Source organism: Cetorhinus maximus, chromosome 1 (assembly GCF_964194155.1).
Source record: "Cetorhinus maximus chromosome 1, sCetMax3.hap1.1, whole genome shotgun sequence".
Lineage (NCBI taxonomy): Eukaryota > Metazoa > Chordata > Chondrichthyes > Lamniformes > Cetorhinidae > Cetorhinus > Cetorhinus maximus.
Window position 1 is genome coordinate 159,000,085 of NC_135879.1, and position 12,421 is coordinate 159,012,505.

A 12,421-nucleotide genomic window follows, 5' to 3' on the forward strand; every position below is an offset into this window, starting at 1 on the left:
GTCACCATTTTTTCAAATTATGCATTTTTGTCATGGTAACCACTGTTGTACCTTCTCAGCCTGTCACATGTTATCTTCAGGAGATTACTATGATTGACAATAGCAAATCTTTTGATACATTGAATTTTGCAGCACTGTGGCTACTACTATTTTACCTACACAAACAATAACACAATTACGTTGGGTTCATATGTTGTGCACAAATCACTTGACTTTTATTGTTACACTTTTATGAGGATAAATTTTAACACTGCAGCTCATGATGCATCCTGGGTTCTTGACTGTGTTGCAATTTGCTCCAGCACAAACGTTGTGCAATATTTATCTCATGATTAGAATCTAATTCCAACACACAATCTATCACTTTTACCAGTAGTAGAAATTATACCAGAATAATCAAAAAACTGCTGACTGATGCTTTCTAACACTACAGCTTGCTCATATGCTTAAATTAGATTGGCTCCTACAAATCTTAAAGGCATGCAGATTATACATTGTTTAAGATATAGAATGCACCTTATGGCCGGAAACTTTATTTTTCATTAAATATTTAAATATTTTCTTATGGATAATTTATTACTTAAAATATTGAAAGATAAATTCCTCACTGCAACTCTGTGCTATTTCAGAACTATTTTTTCTTCTATTTATAAAACTGCTTCACGTGACAAATTCAAATGTGTTAAGTTAACACTTACTTATTTCAACAATTTGCTGCAATATAAACAAATCACTAGTCCCAAAAAAAATTACTTGACAAAAAAGTACATTTTACTTCTTGCTAGGTAAGAATAGAAAAAAAAATAGAAATGTTGGTTTTAGTTCCCTCTTCAGGCTCAAGTTTCAGGTGGTCCCAAGTTACCAGAAGTAAATTTATAAATCTAACCCCTAGTCTAGACGTTTTCCAGCGTTGGCTATGGCTCAAAAAAAATTAATGTCTGGCCTGTAAAGTGCAATTCCCTCCAGTGAATACGCAAATGACTATAAACTTAACCTTATGCCAATTATTCCTTCTGTGTACGCAGGTTTTATATATATAATATATATAAATACTTGTAATATATATATATTATATATAGAACGTAAGCCTTTAGAACAAGAGTATGAAAGACTGAAACACCTTGGCTTGACCCTTTGTGTCTCCCTGTATTTATTCAGGCTTGGCCTCGGTGGCTGGAATGTGCGAGCCTGAGCGAAGCTGCAGCATCAATGAAGATATTGGCTTGGGTTCAGCATTCACAATTGCACATGAGATTGGTCACAAGTGAGTGAATTAAAAGTAATCCCTATTCCCAATTTTAAAATGAATTCTTTGTATTTCTTTGCCAAATTCACAGAAATGCAATTCTTAGTAACTTAAGGTGATATTAGTTTATGAATCCTAACTACAAATGTCAAAGAAGCGATATTTCCCCCTATTGTGCCTCCTGACTGTCGTCCAGTAGCTGTAAATAAATGCTTGCTTATTTCTTAAAAAGTGGCAGCATTTAAAAAAAATATATTAACACTTCAGCTTATTGTTTCACAGCACATCCCCTCTCTATCCACCCCTTCCCCTCCACTTTTCCAATTGGTTTTTCCTGTACAGTATATTATTGTTTTGGCTTCTGCCAGTCTCATTCAGGACTGGTTGTTAAGAACCACTCAAGGATGATTCTAACTCTAATTTATGTTGGGGAGTGACTGGTCTTGCACTTTTCCGTATTGACATGGGTAAATTTCTGCTGCAGACTCTATGGCCCGGGTTTTCACCACGATGGAGAGCCTCTCCATTGTGGTGAAAGTGCGCAAAAATCATAAGCCCCGTCTCCGAATATGGTACTTCCCATTTTCGCGGGGGCAGGAATTGGGGTGGGGTGCATTTCGCGCATACGGTTCACGGGGACAGCTGGCCATTTATATCATCAGCTGCCTCCACTCGAGTCAAAGCAGTGTGAAACCCGAAGTGTGCAGAGTAGATCTGTAAAAGCAGGTCTAAACTTGGTATATTTATTTGGATAGCCAGGGTACTCCTTTGGAGTGGTAAGCCACCCCTGTGGAATTAGCTTCAAAATCTCTCACTGCCCCAGAATTGACACAAACTCAATTCCAACTGTCTTCCTTTAATCCAAGAGAGTAGGAGGGTGGGGGTTGCTGGTCTCGCAGGGTAATTATTTTTGCCTCTACTGACTCGTGCACCAGGTGCCAGGAAGAACTTTATGCTGGAGAAGGGCACATAGTGCTTCATGCAAAGGAAGATAGAAGATGGGCATGGCACCCTCGCACATAGAGGCCACAGAAGCTAGTCAACATGAGCAGCCAGAGGCTAGAGGGAGGGCAGAAGGTTAGGAGGAAGAGGTAGTGGCACACGCACCAGGAAGGAGAAGGAGAAGAGGCAGGGCAACCAAATACTACCCTGTGGGAAGGGTATACAGACCTTGGACAGTCTATCTCAATATGATGGAGAACCAGTGTCGAAGGCAACTGAGGCTAAGCTGTGAGGTGGTAACAGATATATGTCGCATGGTCCAGCAGCAACTGGAGCCACAATCCATTGACCCCCATCCCCAATGGCTGTGAAGGTAACCATCGCTTTCAACTCCTATGCCTCAGGATCTTTCCAAGGATCAGCAGGAGACCTGTCTGATATATCCCAGTCAGCAGCACACAGCTGCATTAAGGCAGTTACTGATATCCTGCTTGCTCATGTGGGGGATACTTTAATTTCCCTATAGATTTGATGTCTCATATGTAGAGAGCCATGACTTTTGTCTAATTAGCAGGCTTACCTCAGGTATAGGCCCCTAAGGGCCCCAACTTAACGTGCAGGCACCCTTGTCAACTGGAAGTCCTTCCACTCACTCAATGTATGGGGCGAGGGGGGGTGGCGGTGGTGGGGGTTTATGACCACAACAAGGTCTTCCTTTAAGTGTGTGCAAGGCTCCCTGTTAGCTGCCACTTCTCCTTTATGCTAAGGAGTTTGCAAATCCCTCAGCTATTTCAGCCACCAACACAGATCCATGGTTGGCTTCTAGGTCAGAAGGGCTATCCTTTAAGAAACTGGCTAATGATGCCCATTAGGAGCCCACAAATGGAGACAGAATGCAACCAGAACAGTAAACATATTGTCACCAGGAGTACTATTGAGAAAGCCATTGGAATTTTAAAGGTGCATTTCCAGTACCTCAATCCCTCAGGTGGAGCTTTGTAATGTGTCCCAGCAAGGGTATCAAGAATAGTAGTGGTGTGCTGCATGCTGCACAACGTTGCACAGTGCAGGGTGGGGTCTACAAATTGATGGTGGTGAGGCCATGCTCAGAATTCCAATCTGTGAGGAGGAGAAAGATGAGGAGGAGGAAGCCCTTGTTCATTCGGAAGATTCTGAAATGGATGAGCAAGAGGAGGCCACCAATGGCAGAGCAGCTGGGAGGCATGGCCCTGTATCCAGGGCTGACTGCAGGAGGGGATCATCGCCAGGCAGGGCCTTGTGCAAAATAGATTCTCATGAGATTCTCTGATATCACATTTGCCATCAGCCTGAGCCTGGTGACATACTTCCACCTAAAGAGCCTTCCACATTGACTCCACAATTAGTCAAAGGACTGCCCATCCCCCATAAGATAGAGAATTAACATTACTGAGTTTGACTCAGTCACATTCATATGGTTGCAACCCTCACCATCATAATGAAAATATTCTTGGTCTTGTTGTGCTAATATATATAGAATATTTACAGTTTGTTGAGGCAAGGAAACATTAACTTTATTGGAACCTTACTGTGTCTCCACCCTGCTCCCATGCCCACATGTCCGTCCTTGGCCTGCTGCATTGTTCCAGTGAAGCTCAACGCAAACTGGAGGAACAGCACCACATCTTCCGACTAGGCACTTTACAGCTTTCCGGACTGAATATTGAGTTCAACAATTTTAGATCATGAACTCTCTCCTCCATTCCCACCCCCTTTCCGATCCCCCTTTTTTCCAATAATTTATATAGATTTTTCTTTTCCCACCTATTTCCATTATTTTTGAATGTATTTCCATCCATTGTTTTATCTTTGCCTTTTAGCCTATTTCGATCTCTTCCCCCCACCCCACTCCCACTAGGGCTATCTGTACCGTTATTATCACATTCCTTAGATAATACCACCAGCTTCAACACCTCTTTGGCCTTTTGTCTATGACATCTTTTGGTTATCTCCACCTATCACTGGCACCCTATCCAGCTCTACCTGTCCCACCCACCCCCATTAAACCAGCTTATATTTCACCACTTTTCTATTTTTCCTTAGTTCTGTTGAAGAGTCATACGGACTCGAAACATTAACTGTGTTCCTCTCCGCAGATGCTGTTAGACCTGCTGAGTTTTTCCAGGTATTTTTGCTTTTGTTTTGGATTTCCAGCATCTGCAGTTTTTTGCTTTTATCTTACTGTAGGCTTCCTTGCCTTGAGGTCTACATGTGAGCATGATGAGATCCAGAGACACTGTATCAATTCCTGTGATGATACATACATTGTGTCATTAGCAAATCACACAGTTATGTCTAGCCCATACTACATCTCCCCTCAAGTCTCTGGCTTCCATTTTAATATAGGGTCAACTGTTGTGGTGGTTTCATTAGTCTAGAATGGAGGAGGCTGAGGATTTGAGTCCTTTGGGTGTTCTCTCAGACTCTGCCCTTTATGGGAGGTGGTGGCATAGTGGTAATGTCACCAGACTCGTAATCCAGATGCCCAGATTCCATGGCCTGGGGACACAGGTTCAAATCTCACCATGGAAGGTGGTGGAAGTTAAATTCAATTAATAAATCTGGAATTAAAAAGCTCATCTTGGTAATAGTGACCATGAAACCATTGTCGATTGTCGTAAAAACCTGTCTGATTCACTAATGCCCTATAGGGAAGGAAACCTGCTGTCCTTACATGGTTAGGCCAACAGGTGACTCCAAGACCCACAGTAATGTTGTTGACTGTTAATTGGTCTCTAAAATGGCCTAGCAAGCCACTCAGTTGTATTAAACTGCTACAAAGTCTACAAAAACAAATGAAACTGGACAGACCACCCAGCATTGATCTAGGCACCAGAAATGACAAACTCTGCCCTGTCAATCCTGCAAAGTCCTCCTTACTAACATCTGAGGTCTTGTGCCAAATTGGGAGAGCTGATCCACAGAATGGTCAAGCAACAGTAATATTCACGGGTCATATCTTACAGACGATGTCACAGACACCACCATCACCATCCCTGGGAATGTCCTGTCCCACGACAGGATAGACCCACCAAAGGTGGCACAGTGGTATACAGTCGGGGGGGAGTTGCCCTGGGAAATTGGAACATTGACTCTGGACCCCATGAAGTCTCATAATATCAGGTGAAACATGGGCAGGGAAACATCCTGCTGGTTACCACCTACCACTGACTGCAGCCACCCCCCCATCTCTGCCCAATGCCATCAGCTGATGAATCAGTGCTCCTCCATGTTGAACATCACTTGGAGGAAGTACTGAGGGTGGAAAGGGCACAGAATGTACTCTGGGTGGGGGAACTTCAATGTCCATCACCAAGAGTGGCTCGGTAGCACCACTACTGACCAAACTAGGTCTGCGGCAGGTGGTGAGGAAACCAACAAGAGGGAAAAACATAGTTGACCTCGTACTCACCTATCTACCTGTCATAGATGCATCTGTTCATGACAGCATTGGTAGGAGTGACCACTGCACAGCCTTTGAGGAGACAAAGTCCATCTTCACCTTGAGGATACCTTCCATTGTGTTGTGTGGCACTACCACCATGCTGAATAGGATAGATTTCAAACAGATGTAGCAACACATGAGGCACTATGGGCAATCATCCACAATCTGTAAACGCATGGCTAGGCATATCCCCCATGCTACCATTGCCATCAACTGAGGTAGCAATTCTGTTTCAGTGAAGAGTGCAGGAGGGTATGCCAGAAGCAGCACCAGGCATACTTAAAAATGAGGTGTCAACCTGGTGAAACTCAAACACAAGACTACTTGCGTACCAAACAGTGAAAGCAGCAAGTGATAGACAGAGTTTAGCAATCCCACAACAAGCAAATCAGATTTAAGCTCTGCAGTCCTGCCACATCCAGTTGTGAATGGTGGTGGACAATTAAACAAATAACTGGAGGAGGAGACTCCACAAATATCCCCATCTTCAATGATGGGAGAGCCCAGCACATCAGTGCAAAAGACAAGGCTGAAGCATTTGCTACAATCTTCAGCCAGAAGTGCTGAGTAGATGATCCAGCTTAGACTCCTCCTGAGGCCCCCAGCATCACAGATACCTGTCTTCAGCCAATTCGATTCACTCCACATGATATTAAGAAATGGCTGAAGGCACTGGATACTGCAAAGGCTATGGGCCCTGAGAATATTCCGGCAATAGTACTGAAGACTTGTGCTCCAGAACTAGCTACGCCCTAACCAAGCTGTTTCAGTACAGCTACAACACTGACATCTAGCCGGCAATGTGGAAAATTGCCCAGGTATTTCCTGTCCACAAAAAGCAAGACAAATCTAACCCAGCCAATTACCACTCCATCAATCTACTGTCAATCATCAGTAAACTAATGGAAGGCGCCGTCAACAGTGCTATCAAATGGCACTTACTCAGCAATAACCTGCTCACTGATGCTTAGTTTGGGCTTTGCCAGGGCCACTCAGCTCCTGACCTCGTTACACTCTTGGCCCAAACATGGACAAAAGAGCTGAACACAAGAGGTGAGGTGAGAGTGTTGCCCTTGATATCAAGGAAACATTTGGCCGAGCATTGTATCAAGGAGCCCGAACAAAATTGGAGTCAATGGGAATCGGGGGTGGGGGGGGGTGGGGACTCCCCACTGGTTGGAGTCATAATTAACACAAAGGAAGATGGTTGTGGTTGTTGGAGGTCAATCATCTCAGTTCCAAGACATCACTGCAGGAGTTCCTCAGGGTAGTGTCCCAGGCCCAGCCATCTTCAGCTGCTTCATCAATGACCTTCCCTCCATCAAAAGGCCAGAAGTGGGGGTGTTTGCTGATGATTGCACAATGTTCAGCACCATTTGCAACTCCTCAGAAACTGAAGCAGTCTGTGCCTATTTGCAGCAAGACCTGGACAACATTCAGGCTGGGCTGATAAATAACAAATAACATTCATGCTACAAAATTGCTAGGCAATGACCATTCCATCTAACCATCACCCCTTCAATGGCATTACCGCTGCTGAATCTTCCACTATCAACATCCTGGGGGTTACCATTGACCAGAAATTGAACTAGAATAGCCATATAAATGCTGTGGCTACAAGAGCAGGTCAAAGGCTGGGAATTATGCGGTGAGTAGCTCATCTCCTGACTCCCCAAAGCCTGTCCACCATCTACAAGGCACAAATCAGGAGTGTGATGGAATACTCTCCATGACAAGTGCAGCTTCAACAACACTTAAGAAGCTCGACATATTCCAGGACAAAGGACCCTGCTTGATTGGCACCCCAATCACCACTTTCAACACTCACTCCCTCCATCACCAACACACAGTGGCAGCAGTGTGTATCTTCTACAAGATGCACTGCAGCAACTCACCAAGGGTCCTTCAACAGCACCTACCAAACCCATCACTTCTACCACTTAGAAGGGCAGCAGATGCATGTGAATGCCACCGCCTACAAGTTCCCCTCCTAGCCACACACCATCCTGAGTTGGAAATATATCGCCGTTCCTTCACTGTCGCTGGATCAAAATCCTGGAACCCCCTTTCTAACAGCACTGTGGGTGTACCTACACCACAAGGACCGTAGCGGTTCAAGAAGGCAGCTCACAGCCACCTTCTCAAGGGCAGCTAGGGATCTGCACTAAATGCTGGCCTAGCCAGCCATGCCCACATCCTGTGAAGGAATTAATTTAAAAAGATTAATAGATAAATCAGGTCCACTAGTCTGGCAGTCATCTGGATTGGTAAATGAATGCTGCATCTCTGTTCTGTTTCATTGTGTAGATGACTGCTTCGACTGTAGAAGGTTGCTGCTGTGTGGAAACTAGTGCACCTCCTCTATTCCTTCTGAACGTACTATTTTCTGTTTGGATGAGGTAGGACAATGGATGTGGTGTCTGTTCAACCACTTTTCCATAATGAACTTGGTTTCGGACCCAAACTGGCTCTCCTAATTGAAGGTCTGGCAGGTTTTGTGACATTTGTCATAGTTCCACATCTGGCGGGAACAATACTCATTATCTTTCTCCCTCATCTTGTCCAATTGTCACCAGCTTGTACTTGCGTCATAAGTGTGTGTGGGAAAGTAAGGAGTTGAGTTCTCAGTCGTCTTCCCATTAGGAGTTCACATAGTTCTAAACCATTTTGGAGTGGATTTGAACGATAGCTCAGAAGTGCAAGTTAGATGTCATCATTCTTCTTTAGCAATGCTTTCGCTGTATGCACTCCTCTTTCAGCTTCACCATTGGTTGAGGGTGAACTGGGAGTATGCACAAGTCCATATGATGTCATGAACTCTTTAAAGTATTCATTGGCAAGCTGTGTCCATTTTCTGAGTTTGAAAGGTCTGGGATTCCATGTGTTGCAAATATCACCTTCAGCGATGTAATCACTGCCTCAGAAGTGTGATTCTGCAGTTGCTTGACTTCTATCCATCTTGATTAGTAGTCCACTATGATCAAGAACATCTTACCTTTGTGTTCAAAGAGGTCCATTAAAATGTCCCCATGGACTTGATGGAATGGAAGATGACATCAATGATTTTCTTGTCTCCTGATGATGAATAGCACATGTAATACAGTTTGATATCATCTCTTTCTATTATTTAGAGGGACCTGGGCACCAAACAGAATATCTTGCTCTGGCTCGACATTTTGTGTTGCCTAAATGTCCTTGGTACAATCATTGCATTATGTCGAGTCTCAGAACTCTGAGAATGACCAACGGCTCATCATGGATGAGTATACCATCAACTACAATAAGGTGTCCTCTCTTTTCATAGTATTGTCTGGTAATGGGATTGTGTGGCATGTATACATATTCACAGTTCTCTGCAAGTCTGTACAGATCTTTGAAAAATGTATCAATCCTCTCCCTTGTCATTGGGGACGCTTATTAAATTTAGCCTACTTTACAATGTTATTCTTTCGCAGATTGAAGAAGGCATCAAGTGCTTTTATTATTTCATTGGATGTAGCTTTTCCTTTGTTGATCCTTTGCCTGGCTAGGATATCATCTGCACAGCCACCCATCGCATATAACAACATATTGACCTACTCGCTACTCGGCTTCACTGCGAGGCCTGATGTAGTGCAATATTTGTTAAATCTTCAGTGCCAGTTCTGTTACCCTTCTGCTTGGTTGAGACCAATGACTTGCTTGAAGTTTCCCAGTAACAGCAGAGGCTTTCCATACTAGTTCTTTTACTCGCTGCCTCCAGATAGTATTCTTGGTCTCGTTCTGCTAACAACAATATTTAGAGTCTGCTGATGTAAGCATATCGTTAACTTTATTGGAACATCTCTTACTGTAGGCTTCCTTGCCATGAGATTAACAAAAATGAGCAAGATCATGAAAAATAACATCACTTCCTGTGATGATGGATACTGTCTCATTAACATATAACAGTTAGAATTAACCCTTTATACAACAATAACCATGGGCCTTATCACATTGCAAACAAACATGGTAATAAGTCATTCACAACCTGGCCCCTTCACATAAACGCCAGTGATTGTAAGTGAAGGGCCCATGCTGCCAAATTGTCCATAATCAAACCATGTCCACAATGCTGAGAGTGGCAGGACGTAAGACTTAAAACTCTGTACATGCTGATAGGATTGTACGTTTTAGTATACATGCAGATAATGCATCTTGTGCATAATGAGCCTCATAAATATCCAACAATAGCTCTTTGAAAGGACTTGCACACCTTCCATTCTGGCCAATGGTCCAGTTTCTAACGTGGGCACCACATGCAACGTTCCTGGTTTCCAAATACCTCTGTTTACTGCACAAAGCACATCCTGTGACATCCAGGATGCACATGCAGCCAAAGTAGTGGGCACAACAGACGACCAATATTACCCACACGATAAATGGCCTCTCAAGCTGCGATCACTACACCCAGGCCAATGTGTAACACTGCAGTGCAGATGAATGCCCTGCACCCAAGCACTCGTACCCAGCATCTCCTTGTGGAGTCTGATCATTGAACCTCTTTTAAAGTCAAGCTTGGATGGACAACGGATCCAAGGAGCATCTCAGTGCTTGAGCTTTTGAACTCTGGAATCTTATGTGATACAACAGAGAAGGAAAAAGCCCTCCAAAGAATCACAAATCAACCAACAACCTTAATCCTGTTGACGGCTCATTGAGATGGACCTCAACATGCTGCTCACATTATTACTGGTAAGAATCGCCATCATAATTTTACCATTTATTTTAAGCTCTCTACTGTACAAACTCATACCGAGTCATGTACAAGTGTAATTAAATATATTAAAGAAGTGCTCAAATGTGCAATATGCAATGTGAAAAGTGTAACCATAGTGAACCTATTAGTGCTCTAGACAAGACGCCGCCCTGTGCTCACGCACACTCCTATGAAGTGCCCCCAACCCCCACTCCACCCCGTGTTGCCTTGCGGGAGGAGGAGGCAGGCTGCTCACTTAGTGGTCTATACAGTAATGAGGAGTGTGGTGGCCTGCCTTGGCGTGCAGGCACCCGTTGGAGACCTCCTTCAGACTGCAGCTCTGCATCTCTGCATGGGCAGCCATGTTCACTGGCACATGTGCAGCAGATGAAGGCTCTGGCGGAGGGTCTGGGAACTTGGAACAAAATGAGGGTGCCGAGAAGCTCTCATTACCTTCAGTCTCCTCAGTGACCTGCACAGCCCTGGGTTGGCCCTCAATTGGCGTTGATGGGGCTTGTTGCTGGTAGGCAGTCATCAATTCCAGCAACTGCTGGCCCAACAGTGTGATCGTCCTGTTAAGGGAATGCAGCTCCTCATGTATTCCATGGATGGAAGTGTTCAAATTCAGAGCAGACTGATCCCAGCGACTGAGGGAGGCTTGCACCTTTTCCTGGCTAAGATGCTGCTCATGCATCCTCTCTAAGTGTTGCTGCTTGTGTCTGTCCATGAGATTGGCCAATCTCTCATGGTCAGAAGTCATGTGCCTGACAATGTGGAACTCATGACAGCCATGGACTCTGACTCCGACACCTCCTCCGATGGTTTTGTATGGTGACTTTCCCCCTGTGCCACCGACTCTAGACACATGCTACATTCCTCCAAGTCGCTGGTATCTGAAGTGGCAGAGTGCAGGCTAGCCAGATGTGACACTGCCTCCTTGGGCATTTGTTCCTCCTCTTGATGCCCGAGGGATACTGTGGCCCAGGCCGGGGGGTGGGGGAGGCGGGGGGTTTTGGGGGTTGGGGGGGTGGTGGTGGCGGCGGCGAGGGAGCAGAGCTGGGACCTTTGTCAGACACAAAAGGAGTCTTTAGATATAGCCCTTCTCATTGTAAAAGCACACTCTGATGCATGCCATTGCCTTAACCATGCTTATGATGCAAACTCATCCTTGCACTCACTCCTGTGCTAATGGCCTCAGTGAAGTGACAGCATGGCCTCCACCATTATCACCATGTGCCAAGGTGATTTCCACACCGTCTTTGTCACCTGCTACCAGTGGTTCACCATCACTAACAGACAGCTGTATAGGCACCTTGGGGCAATCTCCATGGCCATCTGTTTCACAGGATAGATGCGTCGCATGAAGGCTGACCTACCCCCAGTCCAGGCCATCTCTGGGATGTTCTTCACCCTTTTTGACTGCAATGCCAGCATGAGTTTATGTTATCCTGGTATATAGTGCAGGAGAGATATTGGTCATCACTGCGCTTGTGCGTCGCAGTGCTCAATCACGTGTGTCCTGTGCACATGAGTTGCTTACACATACAATCCTAAACACTGAAGCAGAGGTCTGTGCCATGCCTCACACCTTAGCTGCAGCCTGCAGACATGACCCTTCCCTTGGAGCTCTGTGTGGGTGAGCCAAGCTACTCACCTTGCCGGAACAGAGCAGGTCACTGAATCTTTACCGGCACTGGATCCACGAACACTGGTGGTCTACTGCTGCAATCACCACAGCCACAATTTGTATCCAGCCCCTTCTTGGTTGCAGCAGGTGGATTGCAGTAGCCATCATGGTAAAGGACTGATCTCCTCTGGACCTTTTCTACCAATGAAGGTCCTGATCAGAAAAGCGTGGGGCAGATGGACCGAACCCTTCCCCTGCGTCTTCTCTGTGTGACATTCTATGAATAAAAATATAAGGCGAAAAGGGTCATGAGCAATTCAGATTACAATACTCTCATTTACTTTTGTGTGCTTACAAGCACTAACCACTTTGACCATATCATCAATGATTATTGTTGGGGTGTGG

General features: G+C 44.9%; 1 protein-coding gene across 2 annotated transcripts in view; it reads left to right on the forward strand.

The window, feature by feature from the left end:
* adamts6 (ADAM metallopeptidase with thrombospondin type 1 motif, 6) overlaps positions 1–12,421 on the forward strand; it is a 338,642-nt gene that overhangs the window by 137,241 nt on the left and 188,980 nt on the right. For both annotated transcript variants that reach the window (XM_078548849.1, XM_078548859.1), the window contains exon 9: positions 1,159–1,264. In XM_078548849.1, the coding sequence (XP_078404975.1) occupies positions 1,159–1,264 (106 nt within the window). The remainder of the gene's footprint in view (positions 1–1,158; positions 1,265–12,421) is intronic.